The sequence below is a fragment of the Astyanax mexicanus genome, chromosome 21 (assembly GCF_023375975.1).
Source record: "Astyanax mexicanus isolate ESR-SI-001 chromosome 21, AstMex3_surface, whole genome shotgun sequence".
NCBI classification, from domain to species: domain Eukaryota; kingdom Metazoa; phylum Chordata; class Actinopteri; order Characiformes; family Acestrorhamphidae; genus Astyanax; species Astyanax mexicanus.
In genome coordinates this window covers 25,465,721-25,490,274 of record NC_064428.1, presented here as the reverse complement: position 1 = coordinate 25,490,274, position 24,554 = coordinate 25,465,721, and the positions used below count along the sequence as shown (strand labels likewise).

General features: G+C 37.5%; 1 protein-coding gene across 1 annotated transcript in view; it reads left to right on the top strand.

Annotated features, from left to right (window-relative positions):
* The window catches only part of fstl1a (follistatin-like 1a), a 31,515-nt gene that overhangs the window by 2,111 nt on the left and 4,850 nt on the right, over positions 1–24,554 (top strand). Inside the window, exons 3-6 of the mRNA XM_007251357.4 lie at positions 19,108–19,209; positions 20,285–20,414; positions 22,244–22,276; positions 23,140–23,270. Of these exons, the coding sequence (XP_007251419.1) occupies positions 19,108–19,209; positions 20,285–20,414; positions 22,244–22,276; positions 23,140–23,270 (396 nt within the window). The remainder of the gene's footprint in view (positions 1–19,107; positions 19,210–20,284; positions 20,415–22,243; positions 22,277–23,139; positions 23,271–24,554) is intronic.

Sequence of the window (24,554 nt, the reverse complement as noted above, 5' to 3'; positions counted from 1 at the left end):
TACTCATATCGTACCTCTGTTTTTTAGAGTGCACTTACACAAATTTTACAAAGATTCTGATGGTTATTACTGTTAACAAGAACATTGGGATCTACCAATTTAAGAGCAAAGCTTGTGGACCATTCTGCAGAAGGTATTGGTAAATAGGCCCACTGTTTTGTCTGTGAAGTCTGTGCATGACTAGCACCAATGACCAACAACCCAAAACCTCCTAGCTCTAGTCTCTTTAGAAAGTAATTTTTTGAGACTATGAGAGCATAAGATTAGGAACTTTGTACCACAAATTGAACTGAACTGTGGTCTTCAACAATAGTGCAACATTAGTATGAAGGTGTGTAGATCTCATTTGGTTTCCACCAAACTGAGGAACTCCTTGACAAGGCAAAAAACCTAAGACAAATTTAAGCATCTCAACAGTTCTTTTGAGGTGTCATGCTTCTTTTTAGAACCATTGCCATTAGAACTCTTGAAGAAACCACTTCAAGGGTTTTAAAAATCACATTTTAGCAGATATAATTTTAAATAACTTTGTATGCTTCTACAGAAAGACGTCAGACCACACTAATGTATATAAATTGTATGCTTTGCTTTGCTTAGCTTTGGCCTGTTGGTGGTCATTCACCCCCACTGTGACACTGACACTCTGCAGGTTGGTGGTCAAGTTTATGGTGTTTATCTGCTTAATTAACTTGCTGTGTGGCCACAGGCTCGGTCAACTTGATGTCGCTGACCTGAGAGCAAATGAACCCTGTAAACATAGAGCCGCTAAAGCCAACATGAGCGGAAAACTGTAAAAAAAAAAAAAAAGAAACTTGTGTACAGCTGCTGTTTGTGTTAGCAGGCAATAATGGAGTTACTGCTTCATGACGTGATGCTAAAACACACATTTCTCTGTGTAGCTCTCTCTTTGTTCTTTGCCTTTAACTGTCCTCTGTCTTTGACCACTCTCTAATGATAAGTTCCAGGTGTTTTTCTGTGTGTGTGTGTGTGTGTGTGTGTGTGTGTGTGTGTGTGTGTTGAACAGCTGGTGGTGAGTCAGTCAGCTGGTCTTTCACAGAGTTCAGGTGTTGACAAACAGCAGAGTTTGGCAGATGAGCAGGGCTTTTCATGTGGGTGCCGCCAGGTCCTCTAAAACACACATTCCTTACCATCTGAAATGGCCTTCAGCTCGTCACTTCACCAGAGGGCTTCAGCTCATTGCTTTAACACCTCATTAAGTCTAGGGTATGTAGTAACATAGCCTTTTTAGGATTTATCTCACAAAGTTTTAGCATTTCAGTGACTGAAGCATGCTGTTTTCTGAGGAGACCAGGTGAGACAGCTTGGAGCAGATCTTTTGTGTGGTGGATGTTGGGCAGGACTGAATAGTGTTGGACTGAGTAGAGCAGGTATGCATAGACTATACTGAGGAGAAGTTACAAGCATGTCACTCAGATATTTTTAGTTCATACTCTTTCAGTCAAGCTCACTTTTGGGGCTCTGAGTGCTGCCACTATAATCTGAGAATCGATGGTTGAATTCAGGATCATGTTGCTTGCCTCAGCAGCTGGAGTCCGAGTGAGCGCCATTGGTCATACTCTTTCTGGAGTGGGTAGATATTGGTTAGCTGATGTATCGGAGCTTCGGAGTTGCTTTGGCTACCTGGTGATGCTACACCCACAACCTTTGCGTGTTGGAGGAGGCATTTGCCAGCCTTCACCCTCATAGTGTTGGGGGCATTACAAGAAATAGGGGGAGTGCTATTTAGTGGGTGGGGTGGCCCTCCAAACAGGGGAGAAAATGGGAATGAAAATAATTTAAAATACTATAATAATAATAATAATATAATTATATTCAGTGCTGACAAACACAAAAAGAGCCTCTCAGCAATCTCCAAAGCTTGAAACAGTCGTAGACTATGTTCACATTCAAATCAGATTTTGTCACTAATCTGATCAGCACATTTACACCTGGGTGAACAGATAACAGGAAAACTCAGGTTTACAAGAGTCAGGCAATAACCAGATTTCTACATTGCAATTGGCCAAAAATAAGTTCCTGCTGCAGGTTTTTGGAAACCTGGACCCACCTTACCTGAAAATATGGATTTTTGTGCATCTTTGCATCTCTTCATACAGTTTTCTATATATTGTTGCAAAGAGGTTGATAAGCTTTGTTTGAGCGAGCATCGGTCCATTCCAGTTTGTGTTTTTGAGCATACGCAGACTAAGAAAAATGAAAGAAATAACATTAAGTGTATACATGCCATGAGAAATCCATTTACTGAGATAATATCTAGCTCTATTTGTTGCACTTTCTGGACCTTAATCAAGTTGAAGAAACTAAAACTGTTTACATGAACGCTTAATTTTATCTGAAACCTGCAGAAATTAATTTAATATCAGATTATTGAGTGCATTTATACTCACTCATAGTGACATCATGGCTAAAAAAACATATGTCAAGCCAGCAATGACTGGTTCTTACTGGTTTTCCCTCATTATCAGTATTGTAGGTCTTCAAAATCCTTCTTTTCTTTTATTTCTCGTATTCTTCAGCTTCAGCAGGTTGTGAACTAGCTAGTCATTTTCAGTCCTCATGGTGCTCTGCCTTTCGGCACTACAGTGTGACCTCTATCAGATAGACGGCCCGGAGTTATGGGCTGTCAGACGATGGACTGGTGCTGGAATGTCACCCACCTTTTCCTTGACTGACAGCATCTGTCCCACCCCCAGGGCCCATCCGTCTCAGGGGACATCAACAAGTTCCTGAATTATTAAAAGGTGGACACGGGCTAGCTGGCACACTCTTATTAAAAACAAGGGCCGATGTAAAATTCATGAATGAGGAGACGTTGCGCTCGCAGGAGGGATTGACAGCGGGTGGAGATGAGTGATAGAAGGCTGACGGCTGTTTTGCAGCGACGCTGAAGAAAGAGCAGCTATATTCTAGCAGAGTGAGATGGAGATTAGTGTCTGCTCAATGTGAAGGGATGTGGGTGGAAAGAAAGGTACACAAACACACACACACACACACACACTCTTACATGCATACATGTTGAGATGTGACCAGACACCCATTCTAATTAGTGCATCCAGCAATGACTACTGACACTGGTATTCAGCTGCACACAACATGTATAACCTCAGTCACATCAGTGTTGCTTTTACTTATTTACTGTGCAGACTTTACAGAAGAGTTGAGGTCATAACTGCAGTAAAGAGAAACAAAACGTGTCTACTGCACAGATAGTATATATTTTTAAGTATTTTACAGCCATATGTTTCCCCTCTGTAATGATATATACCTTTCCGACAAATAGCTGCCATCCTAATCTTGCATTTAGTCTACTTTTTTTTGTCCATGTTTATAGATAACAGTATGTTATACAGTGTAATAAACAGCATTTATAAGTCCTCTTATTACTTAAAGGGTGAAAAATGCCCAAATGTGGTTTTACAACCCTATTTTTGACCTTATTGTTATTTTACCTCAGATTAAAACATGCAGATTTTACTTTAACAAAGAATTCTTAAGGAAAAGATAGGCTTTACATTTATTGTCTGGTTTACTGCACCGCAACTACTCACAGGGTCTGTGTAGCACATTGTAGCATAGCCCAGCAAAGCATAGACTAACGTGGCTAGTCAACATGGTGTGCTGTAAGCTGGGTTTAGAAAGTTAGTTCAGCTTTTAGTCTAGAACTTGCTTGCCATACCGCCTTCCTATAACACACAGTGCTGCATCTTCTCAGCTTCCTTACATGGATACCCTGAGTGGTGCCATCTTGTTTGCCTTTTTTGTTCAGCCCTTCTCCTTTGAACAACCACCCTATTGTTAGTTTTTAGACTTTTTTTCTTAGAAGTAGCTGTGCTATAATCTCAGAAAAAGCTATGGCCCAACAACGTTGCTTGTTCCTGTGTTATAATCACTTTTTATGTGATATTTGTAACAAAAATCTGCATTTATAGCCTTTCATAGCACTGAGACTGCTCTAGTTAAGATAACAAAGCTTTTAGTAAAGCTTTTACTCTCCTAGAAAGATTAGAGAACATGGTTGAAGTCACAGAACCAGTCCTATCCAGACCTAAATCATACCCAAATGATTATCAGTTCATAAAAGTAACAATGTATCATCCAACTGTACTAAAGTAATGGGTAGATATGGAATGCTGCAGGGCTCTATTTTAGGACCATTATTTACCTTATACATGTTGCCACTGAGCAAAGTCATTAGAAAACATAGCATTGACTTCTATTGCAGGGTTTCCGCCACGTTCATTTCAGTGCGGCGGTCCGCCACGCCTTCGTTCTTCCCCGCCACCCTTCGTGAAAATTCGGAGCCCGGCGTTTTTCCCGCGTTTGATCAGCGTTGCCCCTTCGGGGGTGGAAATCGGTAGTTAGTCATGCAGTGCCAACATAACGCGCGCGCGCGAGAGAGAGTGTGAGTATAGGACACAGCGAGAGAGAGAGACTGAAACATAACGCGAGAGAGAGAGAGAGAGCGAGAGCGCGCCTGTAAATAGCGAGAGAGAGAGACTGAAACATAACGCGAGAGAGAGAGAGAGAGAGCGAGAGCGCGCCTGTAAATAGCGAGAGAGAGAGACTGAAACATAATGCGAGAGAGAGAGAGAGAGAGAGAGAGAGCGAGAGCGCGCCTGTAAATAGCGAGAGAGAGAGACTGAAACATAATGCGAGAGAGAGAGAGAGAGAGAGAGAGAGAGCGACTGAAACATAATGCGCGCGCGCGAGAGAGAGATGAATTAAACAGTGATTAAACAGCTTCAACTTACGCAGGTGTCCACTCAGGCTCACTCACCTGGTGGAGTGAAAATCACGCTATGTTTCTGTTTCTGGAGCTGTCATAAAGCAAGGATGTAGGGCCCTAGAATAGAGGCACCCTAGAACAGCTCTGTGATGCATTTGTTTTCACGGTCCAGTAAACATTTTATTGTAATTAAATTAAAGATTAAAGATATTATTTGTCTGTTTTAATAAGCACAATTTTTAATTAAATTCAATAATATTTTTTATTTTATTTACTCATTCTCACATTTAAAATACCTAATACAGATAAGAGCGAATAAATAATACATATATATTCTGTTGTGCCCTTTCTCCTCGGTTATGTATAATTTAACATTTTGTGTTGCACACTTTTACGTTTACCGTATCTGAAAAAAGAACAATAAGGATTTATTTTAAAGAAACCTACTTTTTGCAACTTTTTGTTTTAAGTGGGCATTTTTCAGTGACAGTTGGAAATAAAGAAAATAACTGGAAACATGTGTAATTGTGTTATATCGTGATATCATTAACGTGATATAAATTATCGGTTCCCAACCGGGGGGTCCTGCCACCGCACCTTCAAGGAAATCCTGGGGGAAACCCTGTATTGTTACGCATTTTTCTTTCAATGGAAAAACTCCATTCAATATGCTATGCAGTTCAAAACTAGGCTTAAGCCCAAAGGCAAACTTGATGCTGCTTGAATATATTTTGAGGCGAATGTCTGAGTTTGACAGAACTTTCCATGTATGATTTGGTGTTTATGAACTGAGAATTGAAGATATAATATATTTGGCCTTCACTGTAGACTAAACTGTGTTTTGGGGTTTGGTGGGGTTTGAGTAAGTGTATATTTGCTTATGTGTAGATGACAGAGGAAAAAAAAGCACTTAACTACAGTATATAAAAACCTGTTTCTCATTTTTAGACCTTCCCGTCAAGTAGATTACATTTGCACACAGATGTTTTGGGTTTCGACCTCTGCCTCAGCCTCATGCTTCTTCTTACTGCTCCATTTCTTTGTCTCAGTTTGTATCTACCTCCCGAGACTGGCATCACTCCCAGACTGTGAATTAAGTGTCCTCCATGCCTCATGCACTTGCGTAGCCAAGATGTGAGGTAAATTATGTGTGTGTGAGCGAGAGAAAGAGAAAGAAAAAGAGAGAGAGAAAGAAAGAGAGAGAGAGAGAGAAAGCAGGAGAGGGAAAGAACTGACTTCCAAAAAACAAAACAGTTTTAGAAAGTGGGTTAATTGCTAGCAGGAGCGAAGGACACAGTGTGATTCAGAGAATACTGGTGTAACTCTGTCACGCCTCACACTTCATTCCATGTAGCACTGTGTAGTGAAGCTTAGCACATATTCATCATCTGCCAGACCTACAGGTTTGTGGTGGATGTATTTAAAGGCAACAGGTTGGTTGTGGATGTCTTTGAAGACATTACACTATGCCATATTAAGTCAACATTTGGATGGTTAAGGCCCAATCTCAATTTTCTAGCGTAACCTTTCCCCTTGTAACAGAAATTCAGTATTATTGTCCATTGCTTAATTCCTCAGTAATGGGGAGCTAAATTTAGCTTTGGTTAGCTTTTATTTAATTTTATTTTTCTGTCTTAAATGCTGCTGCCCCTGGTGTCTGTTGCACCATTTAAGGTGTAACTGGAAAGTTAGCTAGCTAGCTACTGAGACAAACTACTAGCAACCTTTATTATGCTTGTTTTGAAGAATTTGGTTATAAAGCAATGAAACTACACGTTATACTATTGTAATATAGTGTTAATCATCACTTTTAACAAGGAAATTACTTACATTTGTGGGTTACTTTGGTCGCTTGTTCCGCTATCTTACCAGTGATTCTAATACACCTTTATTTGAAGTGTGCCTCTGAAAAATCTCTGTTTGAAGGGCTAACAAGCCCTGTCTCTTCCCCTTATCCCTCCAGTCTAACCAGAAAAAAAGAGGGGTGAAATGGAATTGGGCCTAAGTAGTGGGTATGGATGCAGACTCAAATTTCTGGCCTCCTAATTTCTAATTTCATCCCCATTTTCTCTCCAAATTAAAAGGCCAATTAGCACATGCCTCGTCTGGTACACGTGTAGTCATTTTGAACTGCCACTCATTAGGCATTACTGGGCAGCCAGCTTGCTCAAAGGAAAGTGCGGTGCCCCAGCTCTGATACATCAGCTAACAGTTGCCTGTGCTGACCAGCATCACAATAGGTGAAGAGGGGAGAGATTGCCATATAAAGAGAGCCTGGCCAATTATTCTCTCTCGGACTCTGGGTGCTGATGCATGCTCTGGGATTTGAACTAGCTGTCCTAGATCGTTAGTCTGCTGGACATCTCTGTTCCAAGAAGAACATAGGTTGATTTGTTTCTTAACTTGTTTCTTTTGTTTTTGTCTGTTTTTGACAATAGCAGCGAGCTTTCATGATTCCATGTTCACTCAGCGTCTCTTCGGTAAAGCAAGACACATGTTTTGGGGCCATTATTGATTTGGTTCAGGAGCGGGTTGGAGTCATGTAGTGTATTATTCTTACATGTTTAGAGTTTGATGGACATTTTTTCATTCTTCATAAAAATCTAGAAATCTCAGTAGGTATGTTTATAATAAGCTACGACTTTAAAAGTCGTGTAATGTACCCAAGGATTCTGTGGAATATAACATACCGTATGTTATAATATCTGTGGATGCCGCTAAAAGGGCGAAGTGGTCTTGGTGTGACTGGTGTAGAAAACACTGTCGAGGAAAGCACAGCTAATGGAACTAATGTTGTCTCCATCTCCTAACATCTGTCAGCTATTACTCCTACCACTCCAGCCTCCCCTGAGACTAGAGCAAACATGCAGAGGGAGAGTGAGCGAGAGAGAGAGCACAAAGTGAGAAGGAAAGTAGGCACAAAGAAAGAAAACGGTAAGGCAGAATGTGGGACTGCTGAGGCTATTAAACGAATTGGCTGGGATAAAAGAGAGATATCAGGAGAATTCCTGATAAGAGCTTCACTCACTCCGTTCCCCGTCCTTCTGTCTTTTTTCCCCCCAAAGTGCCGGTTTTACACTTTGAGACAAGACTGGGGTCTTTCACTCTCATATTCTCTCTCGAGATAACACCACTGATTATTTTCCTACTTTCCAAGCCCTTCTATTATTTTGTTTCGAGACACTGGCGTCTTTCGTTCTATTCTTCTTTCACTTCTCCATTGTCTTGTTCTGCTGGAAAGCTCATTGGAGATTCAGTTCAGTGCGACAGGCTTATAGAGCTCCATAGGAAAAGCATTAATAATAATAATAATAATAATAACCATAAAAAGATCTTACTGTAAAGAAATTCCGTTCACACCACAAAAAAACGCTTGGGTAAGGCATAGACTCTTTGTGCTATTGTGTTTCCAACAATGGATGAATATGCATGTTCCTATTGTGGTGGGAACAAGTGTTTCTGTGCTGATTTGAGAGACCAGTTACAGGTTTTGTAAGGTTATTATAGATTAAGCTTTATATTTTATATTTTATATTTATATGAATGAATTGGGGAACTATACACAAATTATTTAAGTTTTAGAACTGTTTAGAATGTTGTTTTTGAATACTGAAAAGCAAATCACTGCTGTCCAAAAGAAAAAGAAAAATGTATCATGTACCATTTTTGTCCCTTTTTAGATTTTTTTCACACTTTGAGCTCTATAACTGCTCTGTGCATTGTGTAAATTATTCTGAACGAATAGAACAATAAAAAGCTCTTACTTACATCGACTTTCAGTCAAAGTTAGGATTTTTTTTTACCTTGTAAGGAAAATTAAAAAAATTTACTGCACATATTTATTGGTATAATCACAGCCTTTCAACAAATCCCTACATCCAGAAGAAGTTACTAAAAAAAATAATAAAAAATAAAGGCAATCAATTAGCCAAGATAAGTTTGGTATCAGTTTTATACCAAAGCATTTACTAGGCTAGCATTGCTAACAAACTGCTAACAGCACTTAATCTGTCACAGTCTCATTTTAGTCAATACATGCTCTAAAACATCCCATAGCTAGTATGTAGGGCAGCCATTTTGAAGTATATTTGAAAAGAATATAAGTATATTTTGTTATGTTACATACTACAAAGAATAGTACATGTCAGAGCCCTTGATAAGTGAATAACTTTAAAAAGAACTTTAAAATGAACTTTTTAGAACCTTTAAAGGATACAGGTAGATAACTATGTGCCTGTCTAAACTAGCTATAGAAATGTGTTGAGCAGGAAGCTAAAATTAGCCTTTCTGGGTAACTTGCTAAGGCAGTGCTAATGGGTTAACGAAAGCCAAAGTTAACAGAGCTAATACAGTGATACATTTAGCCTATAGAGACTAATTACTTTGGATAACAGCCTTACCTCAGGCTAAGACATGCTAACTCTACTGCTAATGTGTGATTTAAGCTAGCCTCAGCTAACAGTTTTATAGTTTTTGTACAGTGTTGCAGTGTATGCATTAACTGCCTGAGGCTACCTAGGAGGGAAATCAGGACAGGAAAGTGAGATTATGCTTCACGCTGAACCACTTTTACCTCAGTTTTACCTCAGATTTACATCAGCATGGTATGTAGTATAATTATGTGTGTTTAGGGACAAAAATTGCCTAAACCTAATCGTGTTTTAACAGTCTGTTCTGTGTGTTTTAGTCCTGACTAAACTTCAAAAGATATATAATACAGAGAGACCACCTAGTCAAAACAGATATTGTTTTTACATGACAGCTGCTTTGGGTACACAAAAAACAATTTACACCAATGTTTTAAATGCACTTCTGAGAAAAATAAGTTACAAATATTCAATATAGAGTCTCTTAAATTCATGTATCGAATGGTGGTTTAATTTTGTAAGGTTTTGGAAGGCTGTAAAAGCTTGTATTGTGTCAGTATGTGTGTGTGTGCTGCAAAATGTGGAGTTCCCACCCTTCTCTGTGTAAGGCTAATTGGAAACACATGTGCTCAGCCAAGCTTATCTCCATGAGCTGGAGCTGCAGACTGCGGACTTTATGACTGAGGCCCTTATAAGCTGATTGGAAACCACTGTCCTGAACCTAAACCTCAACCTTTACTCCAATAAGAAGAACAGCCCAGCTGGAAACACATCTGAAAGAGAAACCAAAAGCAAAGCACTGAAATTTCTGGTAAAATACTGTTTTGGGACATCACTCAGTTGTCTGAGTCACCTAAATTGGGTAATTTAAACCCAAATAGAAGTTCTGGGAAGGCCTGACGTAGTTCTGCTGTATTGGAATGCTGTTTGAGACTCATGAGGCAATCTAAATAATATGGACTTCAGAACTGACACTCAAAACCACCAACTACAAAACAAGTACACAAGTTTATTACATCCTAAATAACTATTTTGGATATATTAATTTAATTTAATCAATTAATTTTACCTGAGGTGGGGTAATTGAAAAATTTCCTATATCAGTATATGTTTACAGACTGTACGGCCTCCTGTCTGTAAATCTTAATCCATACTGAAAAAGTTCTCATATTAATCCACCTACCATGTTTCCAATGCTTGTCTGGCTTTTTATTTAAAAAACAGAATAATAATTTCGGTATGACCACATTTCAATTACATTTACTTGCATTTAAACAGAGTTTCTGTTACTGCAGGATGAAATATTTATACTTTTTTTTTCTTTTTGGCTTTTTTCAGATTGGCTGCACTGTTTATTTGTCTTGTACAAAAAAAGCACTCACTGCTTTAAAACTCATGAAAACTGCAGTATGGGTATAGTCGTGGCATAACTGTAGTATGCTTAGTGGGAGAAGATAAGTGCACTAACATGCCAAAATTTATTAAATAGCAGTATGTAAAATGTATACACTGTGAGGTCTGATAGTTGGGTGCATGATTAACAGGACATTTAATTTAAAAAGTTTGCTGACATTTATCTTAAACGTATCTTGTGCACCAGGAATGCATCATAGAAGCCAATACCACCCACAGTGGACAGCACAGTGAGTAGTAATGACCGTGACTGATGGATTCTGGCTAGAACTGTCCATCCAAACAAACAAGCTACTCTGTTAGAAACACATCCACATTCAATGCACACCCTTATCTCCTGCATGGTAGTGCATAGTTTTGTAGCGTCTATGGGATGTGCCAAAAGTCATGAGACACAATACTACTTTTTATTGTGGTATTTCAGAATTCTTAGTCACAGTTCTAATGAAGTAATGATATGTTCACATTCCTCAGACGTTGCTGGTCTGTGTTCTTCTCTTCTATTGTCCCTCCTCTCCCCATGGACCAGTGACAGCTGTCCTAATACAGACCTCTCACACCCTGGGTCAGTGGGTCTGTGGATATCACACACTGACCCTGTGTGTTGGTGGAGGGGGTGGGTAGCAGTTTGCTCCCTGTTTTACCATCTGCAGCTGCCGATTGCTGAGTCAATCAGACACACACACAGACACACACACACACACAGACGTGGTTAATCAAAAGTCAAACTGTAATCTATGAATGTATTGTGTTCAATGGTGTCCTGTGCATTTTGACTTTTATCTTCTCTCAGTGCTCCCACAGCCCCTGCACTCCACTGACCTGGCTAGGAATGTGAGGAATGTACTGTCTGCTCTCTCATACTGGGACAGGGTCCACTGTGTGTGTGTGTGTGTCAGTGCAGGAGAAAATACAATATTTTAATTCTTTTCTCATACACTATGAATTTATTTGCTAGTAGAATTCTTTTTGCTAGATACACCAGTAAAAATCCATATTTAATCCACAGTGTTTATACCAGGAATGCAATAAAATATTTTTTGTCTGTAACAAAACCAAACAAACAAAATTAAAGATTTGGTAGAATAAAAAATACTGCCTCTCAAACTTTGTTTCATGCAGGTTTAGTCACTATTAGTCACATTAATTTTGTCACTATTGCACATATAAAATAGCCTAGATGTCCTTGTATTGTTCTTTTAAAAGAAATAAAAAAAAATATTGCAAATCTACAATTTCATATTTTTTAACATTTGTAACATCCCAACAGACAAAGCACAACACATATACTTTAACAGTTTAGCATAGAATTTACTTCAGCTTCTGTGTTACTTTATTTACACATTTAGCTACCTCAGCAGTGCTATTTTAGTCATACATATATTTTAGCAGTGCAATTCTAGACATACATGTTCCACAGAAGTGCAGTTGTACTCGTAAATGTACCTCAACACTGCTGATTTAGTCATACATTTACCTCAACAGTGCTATTCTATTTATATATGTATCTTAGCAATGCTACTTAAGTCACATGTGAGTAAAATTTACACAGAGAAAGGAAGCTAGCTGGTCTTTTGGTAAAACAAACAAACTCTAAGGCTAAATCAGCTAGCTACTGGATGTTACTATACTTGTTCTTTACAGCTTGTTTAATTTATCAGCTGGGAAACTGCTAGTTTGTAAAGAGGTGTAAAGAGGCTATTCCATACTATAGTGTGGACAAATAATCTCTGGACAACTGAACGTTATTCATTGCATAATAAATCAACTATAGCAAGATTAATTTTATAAATACAGAGGAACTCTTCCTATTAAACAAATCAGTGACTGAACTTGAAGTCCTTGTCTTACTTTTAAAGCTGCAATTACTACTAATGTCTTCCATTCATCACTAACTACCAGTATTAGCATTACTTTGACCGGTTCGTTTTCGCCCTTCTTTGAAGCCGTACAGCTCTCAGTTACAGCTGACCCTGATGACCTCTGATGGTGTGGTTGAAGTCTAGACTTGCTTTGTGTGGGTCTGCATTCTTTCACCTTCTTTTTTCCTTCTCTTCTCTTCCTCTGATGGGGTCAGCATTTATGGTGCATTTAATGTTTTATGTCAGGACTATAAGAGTAGGAGTGATGGATCTGAGGTCAGTATGCCCCTCGGACATGCTGAGTGTATTTTATTAGCATATAAAAAGTAGTCCTGCATCAGCCCATTTACGCTGAGAAGGTCAGAGTGCTTCACGTCATTCCCAGTGTGGGCAGTGACCCAAGGAACACAACGAAACATAGATTGCTACCGAGCCTCTTTAATAAGAATGAATGAATTAATCAACTGTCATCATATATGATCATTTATGATTACCCAATACTAAAACTACTAACTACTAACATTAGCTAGAGCATCTTTAAGCTTCAAAGGAATAGATATATTTGCTTTTCTGTGAAATTATTGAATTATTGTAATAAAAACAAATCTTGAAAATAAAGCCAACACTGGTCTAGCTCCTCTGCTGACTGGTTGCAGTACTACATGTAGCTCCAACCATTCCCTCGGATGTTTCCATGACCAAATCCACAATTTTCACCTTTTTTTCTTATTCTCTTTTGTCTTTCTATCTACTGCGTCTAATTCAATAGTTAGTCTTTTCCTGGGCTAATATTGACACATTTTTTGGTAACACTTTACATGGATGGTCCATTTGTTGGCCTCGTTGTTGCTCAACTGACATTCAACTAACATTCAACTGAATGTCCATAAACTGCAACTTAACCATATGTTGAATGCAAATTATTCAAAATAAAACATAACCCTACACCTAACCTTAACACCTTTATCAACCCTAAAATCTAACCCTAACCTAAAGTTTAATTCTAACCCTAAACCCAATCCTAAAATGTTAAGATTAGAGTTTGGGTTGAGTTGATGTAGGATGTAGATTTACATTCAATAGAGAATCTTTACTTTCACCTTTCCGTTCAATTGCATTTAATAGACATGCAGTTGAATGTCAGTTGAGCATCATAAAATGGACCATCCAAGTAAAGTGTTACCCATTTTACCAAACTCTCCCCCAGAAATCAAATTTTAAAATGTTATTCTAAGGCTGAGTTACACTTAGGAATAAAGGGATTCACAGACTTGGCTGACAGATACAAGTATTCTGAAGGATCTGTATCTTGGCTTTCTGTTCATTGTAGAGTAAAAACTTACTGGGCAAACTGGGAATCCAGTGGACAAATCTGCTTTGCAACTGCACTGTAAGCTCAATGAAGGCAGTCTGAGACATGCTGGCTTCCACTGTGCTGTGCTTGCAAATTTCACAAAATTACAGACAATTTAATTTCTTTAATCAAACAAAACCACTTTGTCTGTGTTTTCTGCAGTCATTGTGTGAAAATGCAGGTTCTTTTATGAGAAAGTCTGTCTTCAGAATTCTACTTTTTTGTAGCGCTGAGTCACTGAGGTAAGGCAGACAGAATTAAAGAGGACTGACAGCACGTCTGTTTGGAAGGAGCATCAGTGTAATTAGGACAGTTGGTAGAGCCACAAGTACTGGCTTGTTAAAATTGGTGATGTCATCGGCAGTCTGTTTTAGTCTCTTACACACTTGTTTGTTTAACAAGGTTTGTGTTGGTGGCTGAAACACTTGACTAGGGTTAGTTTGCGTAATGAAATCAACACTGCTGTGGTTTACCACATGACCACTCAGGTCAATACAGAGAAACATACACGGACACACATCACAATTACAAGTCTCTGTGTCACCTTTTTGGCCTTTTAGGCACACATTATCTATTACTCTACAAACATAAAGGCAACAGTATATGTAGTATTTTTACACTGCTCCAAAGAACTCCAACACTGCATAACCAGAGTCCTATTAGGGTAAAATCTACCTGCCTCTTTCATTTTCAGTAAAGGTTCTATATCTCTCAGCTTGCCCAGAAATGCATGTGAATATAGTGTCCCACTAGGGTGGCTTAAAGCATGTATTACAGCTAGGGGAAACTGCAATCATGTTCTAACTTATCTGTTCTGCCAGCTTGTCCAAAAATGCATGTGTAAAGTATGTCCTTTATTAGTGTCACAAATTACACTTTTCAACTGTAGGTTAAGCAGAAGAAATGCCAATTCTCTCATAATGCAACTTTAATACAGTTAATAAAAGGTGTTCCTCAGGAGACAGCTTGAGAATAGCCACACTCATAAGTTTTGAGGTGCTTTCTTGTGAGAAAGGTTCAACATTTGCTGTTTGCAAAGTTGTGCAGCTATTTAACTGGTGATACACTCATAGTAGGCATGATTACCACACACTACACTGATCACTATGGGTGGTAATGATCGTGACCGGCTTCATACAACTTGCAAGCCACTCTGGCAGATTTTTCATCCTAATTGAATGCAGGAGACCCTCACATATATTACACACAGCCCTAGTCTTTACCTTCCATTGGACTTGGTTAAAATAAAGGGACACGATACCAATTCCTGTGCCATGGCAAGTTGCATGTCCATGTGTTGTAACTGATTTCAGGTCAGAGATTTCGGTGGACGAGTGTGATAGTCACGAGTTTGGAGCGGCTCCTGCATTCCTCTCTCTTTCTGCTGCGGGAGAAATGTTTGCTCTCTCATTTCCTCTCCTTCATTTCCTTCGCTCTCACACTCATGCCATCAGCCTGCAGGTCCAGAGAAAACGTCTGGCAGGCCTCAATCTGTGTGTGCTTATAATGTCTGAGAGAGAAAAACAGCAAGAGAGTGAGGGAGAGAGAGGGAAATAGAAAAAGAGAGAGAGCACCTGCCAATTCATATCAAGCTGCTACAGCTTTCTTCTAGCATAATCCCTTTTTCCGCAGCGTCTGGAAACTCTGAGTCTTTATTTCCCGTCAGTTGGTTCTTTCTCAGTGCAAAAGGTCAGAGTTGAAAAGTCTCAGGGCACAGACAGATGGTTCTATCGCTTTCTGTTTGTCCTCAGGCTTCAAACCAGATTTCACTTTCACGCTCACCCTCTCCTTTAGGTGAATCGTTTTAATGCTAGTGTGTGTGGTGGAGTCTAGAGGAGTGTAGAGGTCTAAAAATACATTGCAGGGCATCAGTCTGAAGGTAGGAGATTTAACTACAAGTCTGTGCTCGATTCTGAAGAAGTGCTTAAAAACCAGAAAAGGCAAGTGGTTCTCCTGCCAGTAAAACTTTTAACTTTTAAGACTTTTTACTGATATCTGTATCTCTAAAATCTTTGATTTATCTTCTGAGAACTCTCCTCAGTGGTGCCAACTGTGCAGTAATGTCCAACAGTGGTGCCTCAGGAACATCACATGGTTCCTTTAAACAAAGACCTGGAAGAGGATTGAGAATAACATAGCAGATACCCAATGCATTAAAATGCACTTGGATGTGCCCCAATCTCGAGTCACTGGATTGAAACACTGGACATTGCTTGTTACAACAACAAATGTGCACATATATTTAGATTTAACAACATCTTAAGGCTGTTTTTAAGCATACAAATCTCAAAAGCACTGTCAAAAGCACAACTGTCTAAGTGCTGACTCTGTTACCTTTAAGAGAGGAGAGCATACTTTTCTGAGAGGTTTAGGCTAAATTGTGAGATCTGAAATTTAAATTACAGGTACTCTGAAAAATGTACGGTGTTTAGATGGTTTTTGAATCAATGCCATAGAAAAAAAACTTGGTTCCCTTAATAACCATTTTTGTAATATTCCTGTAATATTGAAGACAGCTATACATCAAGGAAAGTTTTTTTAAGCCTTCTAAAAGCATTTAATGGCATTGTGCCTTTTAAACAATCTTTATTTTAACTGTTTAGTTAAAATTTGGAAACTGCCACATCTGTATGTTTTGTGTGTTTAAACTACGTCCACATCTATATCCTGTAAGTGCATGTGAACAAACTTTGGGCAGCAGACAGTTGTTTATGACTGTATGTGTTTGCTCAATTGTCTGGCTGGCTGGTCGTTGTCACAGACGCTCTTTGAACGGGAAGGTCTTTGACTAAGTGTATGTGGTGAGTGTGGCTTCAAAAAGGTGCTTGAGGAACAAACACCTTTTGGTGTTTACAAGGGATTTGTGGGCAACCAAGTGATTTGAGCTTAGAAAGCCAGTTACCAGACCTAGATTAAGCATGATTTTAAATGTAATGGAAGTTTGCACCACTGGTTATTATATATACATACAGTTTCAGTCAAAACAATGCCTAATCATTGAGCATTACATTGCATTGCCTGCCTGTTTTAGTTGTTACATCAGGAAATCACTATTTATATATATATATTTTTGTAATTGTAAGGTCTACGGAACTAGCATTAATACGGAGCTATAACTGTTAAAATGATGTTTTGTCCATATCATAGCCTTATTTTCATTTAATGGTTTGCTATAGTCCAGAGACCAAAAGATCAGTGAGCATGTGATTTATTAAGGTTGGTTCCATATTAAAATCTTACAGCACTAAATTACCATGCAACATTTTTTTTAACCTCTAACATATTCCATTACCAAATAAAAAAATATGTATATTTTGGTTTTGTTATTGAAAAGAAGTTTTAAATATTGCTTTTATTCACCATTTTCAATGTTAAATTACATAGTGACTCGAGCTCATGGCACCATGTATCAAAACTTGAACTTGAACACTCAAGTGAATAATTTTCAGTTGTTCAATAAACAAGTGTGGTATATATTTAAAAAAAAAAAAAAAATATATATATATATATATATATATATATATATATATATATATATATATATATATATATAAAATTTGGGAAAACCACAAATTTTAGATCACAATTTTAATAAATGTGCTATTTATTTTCTTTCTAAATATATAACATAAGCGAATCATTTATGTCTAAATAAATAATGTATTTTTGGTCACGAAAATACATCCTAAATATTGCACATTTTCTATTTTTAAATTAAGCAAATATAGCAGTTTTATTGTCCAAACCTTTGCAAACGGTCACTAGAGATTTGTTGTTTTTCTAATTAAAAATATTTTTTTAAATATTGCACAACTAATTTGCTATTTATTTTATTTTGAATATTAGATTAAAGCAGTCATTGTTTTTTTGCTAGCCGGGGTGTCCAAATGACGTTTGCAAATGACTACATTAATAGCCTATAATAGTCAGATATGTAAATGTAAATGTACATTTATGTTTGTGGGTATGTGTGCTTAAAAATGACACTAATGGGAGACTACAGACACAAAAACAAGTGTATTTTGTGTTTGTGTGTGTGTGTGTGCACATGTGTCTAAGTGCCATCTGCTGTGCAGACATGTGGTCCTCTTTGTGTGTGCGGGTATGTGCTGGGGTATTATTATGGTAAGCTCCAGGCTCCAGACGGACACTCTCTTTTCTTAAAGGTCAGAGGTCAACAGTTTTGGACCCCATCTGGAGCTGAGTTAAAGAGATACTATGCTTGAGCCTGAATGACTCAGAGAGCACTATAATACAGCAGCACGCTTCTCTCTCTCTCCCTCTGTGTGTGTGTGTGTGTGTGTGTGTGTGTGGAAGAAGACAGTCATTGCAAGAGAAGAGGCTAATAATAGCCACACAGAGCAAAGGAAACTTAGAAACCTTGTGTGTGCAGCTCTATTCCATAACACTTAAGAGTAATGTATTGTTTACAAGTAAGTGTTTAGCCCCAATAAATTATATTAACAAGCTAGTAATCAACTAATTGTTTTTATCATTATTTTAAGTTCTTCAAAAAGTCCAAACAATAAAACAATAAAAATGGACTTTAGTGAACAATAACAAACAAATACACAATGCAACCTTTAAAACAGCTCACAGAGAGTAGCGTTTTTGTTGTGCATAATGTACAAATTAGGGGTGTAAGAAAGTATTGATATAACATTGATAAAGAATATTATTCAAATAGGGCTATTCACTGTATACCAACTCTACTTCTTCACAACTTTACGAATGATGCTCTTAAACACATAGAGGACAAAAAATTCAAATAAATTAACTCAGCACGGGTGACTTTACCTCATAAAGCAAACTGAGCAGCAAGAGGTATATAACTAATTCTGTTTTTTTTACTAAATAATTAAATATGTTTTCTTTGTAGTTCAAACAAAAAATTAATCTACAATATTGAACATGTTAAAATAATGAAAAAACACTAAATTTAAGGTGTGTCCAAACTTTTAAAGGATTTAGTTTTTTCAGTAATCCAATAATCCTGTTTAATTGAGCAGTCAGAACTGCCTTAAGCCACTTATTACTTAAGGCCAATAGGTAGTCACTGTGGTAACTAAAGCTTATACTGCCACCCAGAGGCTGGTCCCCAATCTAGAATATAATTACAGAGAAAGAAAGGCTGGATTGGATAAATCCTGGATTGGCCTTTTCTATTCTTAATACTTTCTGAAATGCACTGATTTATCAGATATTGATCAAACGTGCTTGTCTTTAAAAACAAAAAAACACTTAAATGCAGCAGCAGTGTTGTGACTATCCTTGATAATGTGATTTTAAATCACTAGATGGCAGCAAATGCAGGTTTAATGTTTATCTCCTGTGTGAACTGTGCATGCATTTGTTTCCTTGCAGGAGGTGAAGAGTAAGAGTAAGGTCTGTGCAAATGTGTTCTGTGGAGCAGGACGTGAGTGTGCAGTGACAGAGAAAGGAGAACCCACCTGCATGTGTATTGAGGTGAGAATGAATCACATGCACCCACTATATACACAGAAACTACACTAAGCTACAGACCACCTGCGAGCCCAGTCTTCAATGCAGAACTGATTCAAGCCTTAAAGCATGACCTGCCACAACTTTTTAATAACAATTTTAATAAGGCCTAGAAACAAAATCTGACAAGGCTGTTTCAAAAGTTTATATACTGTTAATAAATCTGATTCCCTTTGTCCTGTAATGATAGCAAGGCTTGTCCTGTGGCAGCAAAGCACCATGAAACCATTACACTACCACCACCATGCTTTACATACTACATTGTTCAAGAAGTCATTATGATTGTGGTATGATTGATGGTGTTTTCTTTCTTTTTATTCTTTCTTTTTAACTTAGGACAAGACAGTTTAATTTGTCTTGGTCAGCAATAGTTTCTACCATGGAATTTATGGTGGAGAACATTGTAAGAACGTTTAGCAACGTTTTAAAAAGGTTCCAGGAATGTTCAGAAAATGTGTAACATAGTAAGGGTGTGCATCACAAATTTATTAGACAGACAGCCAGACAAACAAAGCCAGCCAGACAATTATTAACATTGTGGAAACATTAAAAGTAACATTTTTAAAACTAACAGTTAAAATAAGGACACACGTGATGTTGCAGCAAAGTTACGAGAAACATCCACTAGAACATCCAGAAAACTTGATAGATTGAATGTTCTAAGAAACTAACCAAAAATTGTTAGTTGGGAAGTTCTTAGATATCATTCTCGATCCTAATTAACACTTCAGTGTATATGAGTGTATATAAACTGATTTAATTTAGTTGTTGACAGCAGATTTGATCATTTATAAATATAATAATAAATATATATATTAATACATTTCTAATACATATTTAGCTTCTTATGTTCAGTACATGCAATGACATTTACGTGGTAAATTATATTTAAAAGGTTTTAGTTTCTGTGCTTCTTTAGATACAGACTGTGTGTATTTGTGTGTGTGTGTGTGTGTGTGTGTGTGTGTGTGTGTGTGTGTGTGTGTGTGTGTGTGTGTGTGTGTGTGTGTTTGTGCGTGCACGTGTTGATCCTTTGCAGCAATGTAAGCCCCATAAGCGTTCAGTGTGTGGCAGTAATGGGAAGACTTACCGCAACCACTGTGAACTTCACCGAGATGCCTGTCTCACCGGACTCAAAATCCAGGTGGCTCATGATGGGCTCTGTGAAGGTAATACGTGTGTGTAAGGGTTGAACACAAAATCATTGAATATTAAATATTAATAATAATTACAATGTAAATGGCCAATTTACACACAACATACTAATAAAGCTAGCTAAAGCTACTAAGGCTAAAGCTACTAAATCTAAAGCTACTAAATCTAAAGCTACTAAAGCTATAGCTACTAAAGCTATATATACCAAATGTAAAGCTGCTAAAGCTAAAACCACTAATAAATCTAAATCTAGTAAAGCTACTAAAGCTAAAGCTACTAAAGTTAAATTTAATATAGCTAAATCTAATAAAGCTACTAACGGTAAAGCAGCTAAAGCTGCTAAAACTACTAAAGCGAAAACTACTAAAGAAAAATCTATTAAAGCTAAAGTTACTAAAGCCAATTCTAGGAAAGCTAACGTTACTAAACCTAAAGCTACTAACTCTAGTAAATTTAGCTTTAGTAGCTTTAGGTTTAGTAAAGATAAATCTAGTAAAACTACTAAAGCTACATTTAATAGAACTACTAAACCTAAAGCTAAAGCTAATGCTAAGAAAGCTACTAAATTTAAATCTAGTAAAGCTGCTAAAGCTAGGAAAGCTAGTAAAGCTAAAGCTAGTAAAGCTACTAAAGCTAGTAAAGCTACTAAAGCTAGTAAAGCTACTAAAGCTAAAGCTACTAAAGCTAAAGCTAGTAAAGCTACTAAAGCTAAAGCTAGTAAAGCTACTAAAGCTAAAGCTAGTAAAGCTACTAAATCTAAAGCTGCAGCTAGGAAAGCTACTAAAGCTAATGCTAGGAAAGCTACTGATGTTAAATTTAGTAAAGCTACTAAAGCTTAAGCTAGTAAAGCTACTAAATATAAAGCTACTAAAGCTAAAGCTAGTAAAGCTACTAAAGCTAGTAAAGTTACTAAAGCTAGTAAAGCTACTAAAGCTAAAGCTAGGAAAGCGACTAAAGCTAGGAAAGCTACTAAAGCTAAAGCTACTAAAGCTAGGAAGGCTACTAAAGCTAGGAAAGCTACCAAAGCTAAATCTGGTCAAACTAACGTTAGTAAAGCTAAATTTAATAAAGCTACCAAAGCCAAAGCTACTAAAGCTAAAGCTAGGAAAGCTACTAAAGCTAGGAAAGCTACTAAAGCTAAAGCTAGGAAAGCTACTAAAGCTAAAGCTACTAAAGCTAGGAAAGCTACTAAAGCTAGGAAAGCTACTAAAGCTAAAGCTAGGAAAGCTACTAAAGCTAGGAAAGCTACCAAAGCTAAATCTGGTAAAACTAACGTTACTAAAGCTAAATTAAATAAAGCTACCGAAGCTAAGACTACTAAAGCTAAAGCTACTACACCAATTAAAGCTAGAGCTAATGAATGTTCTCCTCTTAGCATTGTGAAAATGTAATGCCTAAATTATCTTAAATCTGACTAAAACATATTTCTAAAATTTCCTTTATAAATGTAACAGTTACTGTTATCTATAAACATGGATTGAAAGTTGACTTAATAATAGCAGCTGCTACAGGTGTGCTTACATGTCTGTTTACATGGTGTATTTTTATCAGTGTTTTAGATTCCAGTACATTACGCACTGCCAGGAACCACATACGCACATCTGTTTGAGTTCAAACATGTTGATGTATTTGGGGTAAAGGGAAATGTTCATGTATTGATAGCTAGCCTGCTATCTGTAATCCCAGTAAACACAGTTAGCTACAGTTTGAGTCACAGATGAAGGGACTAGCAGTTAAATGCTGAAATGCTAAGGATGTTTGTGGACAGGATATTGTTTTTTGTTTACATCAATCTCTGAACCCACTGCCCCCTTTTTGTTTTCTTTCCCTTTTCTCATTTCAGAAAGAAAGACAGACAAGGTCGCCGCCAGCCCAAGTGAGTACACACAGCTGTTTTACTGCACGCTTCTCTTCTCAGTAATGGAAAACCAGAAAGTTAATATCCGCCATGTTTCTCATGCCCCTGACCATGGTTCTGAGTATTAACAGCTTTGAACCACTTTGTGAGGTCTTCATACTTCACATTTTTATAAAAGCACTATTTATTGAAAGTACCTTCTAGTGAGATGAGGTATGTCTATATTAAATGTTTAATAAAGTGCATTAATGAAACTCAGTGGGGAAGGAAAGTTGGCACGTTGCGGACATTTTTGATATTTTTGAGATTTGTGATTGCTGTTTCTGAAGAATGTATCACAGTCATAACCAATGCAAAGCTCACACAGGTTGCCAGGTTAAGGACACTGAACATACACAAACAAAACAATGCAATTACAGCATATATTTACATTTGTTGCTAAACTGAGTTAATACTGGGTTAAAATTTCAGTGTCTGCCGTATATTTCTGTCATGATTCTTAATTCCGAGGTAGTAAACAGCGGCCCGTCTTCTCCTCTGTTTTGATATATATCAGCATGCTGTAACATGATGAAGTTAGCCAGCACTAGTCTGGATCACTTTATCTATCTCAAATGCTCACTTACTATCTAAAGCTTATTGCTACCTGTTCGGGAAAAAAAATAAGGCAGCTAAGTAGCCATCTTGTAGTCCCTCTGGGCTCTAAGCTGTCTCTGGTCATGGCGCTTTTTAGAAGGATGCTGAGGCTGAAGGATGCTGTGTTTGCCTGGTATTTTGCTTCACATTGGAATAGGACTGGGAAATGGGCGGTGGGTGGAATCAGAGGATAAAACAGAAAGATAAGGAGATCAAAATTGTATGTTTTTTGCCTGTTTGTTTAGTTGTGTGTTATCTGGCGGATCGTAATGAGTTGAGGAGTCGTGTGATCGAGTGGCTGCAGACCGAGGTGGTTCCTGATGGCTGGTTCGCCAAAGGCTCCAACTATTCTGACATCCTTCTCAAATACTTCCAGGTGTGTATCTCCTGCTTATGTAGAACTTCTGTTTTATTGACCTTTTAGAAAAACCCAAACATGTTGCTTGCTGTTTAGTTAAACAACTATACACTATAAATGCAACAGTCAAAAATAAGTGATAAAACTGTACTGTTTTATCACTTATTTTAGACTGTTGCATTTATAGTGTATAGTTGTTTAACTAAACAGCAAGCAACATGTTTGGGTTTTTAAAAAGTATATTACTTTTTATTTGGTTGAGTATAATGCTATTTAGTATGTTCTCACTTAGGCAAACTAAAATTCCTCAACATAAGTGTGTGATATTTCAGACTAGATTTCTGTCAGTTTGTGTCAATACCAATATGTCATCTTTATTTGCATCTCTGCATGAGCTAAAATGCTGTTGCGAAATAACCTTTTTTTTTTTTTTTTTTTTTTTTTACCAATTTTTAAAGACATGCAAGTTTGTTTAGGGTTAGGAGCTGGAGCAACAATGCAACAATGGAAAGTCCAAATAATCATAGTAGTAGTACTACTGAGTAATTGTATGTGGATGTCGGGGGGATTTGTGGATGATTAATTGCAGTGGCCTCCAGACTATTTGCTTTGTGTGGAATCTTGCATATTTTTTGGTGCTCAGCAAATATTGCAAAGTCACATTGTGCCACAGACAAGCTTCTGGATAGTTTCATAATTGGGTCAGTGTTCTAGGCCATTCACCTTGTATTTTAATTGCTAACATTAAGTTTTTTTTATTGTGCTTAAAATAAGTAATCAGGAGCCTTCTGATTTCAACTGTTTTCTATCACTTCATTACGTATTGTTGGATGCACTATGTTTTTACGCAAGCATAATAAAGGCAACAAAACTATTCAGAAGTGATTTCATTAAGAAAGAAAAGTAGATAAGGCATAAACAGTTGTTTGTGGCTCATTAGTAAAATATTCATTCAAGATCAGGTAATGCTGAGCTGTAGACAGAAACGTCTACTTCAATTGTCTTTACAAGTGTTTTTTTCACTCTCACTCTGTCTCTTTTTATCTTTCTTCATCTCTTTTTATCGCTCCCTCTCTCTTTAAGGGGGCCTTTCTGTTGCCCTCTTGGATACACAGCACTGCTTATGCAACTGTTTTAAAAGCTGCCCACATATCTGCACACTACAGACACACACACATTTGCAGCGGGTGACATCATTGTGCTTGGTCATTGTAGTCTTTGTAACTTGCCAGTCCATAAAGTCTTCATCTTTGTAATTTGCACTTGACAGTCCATAACAACATGCAATAAAGTTAAAGGCAG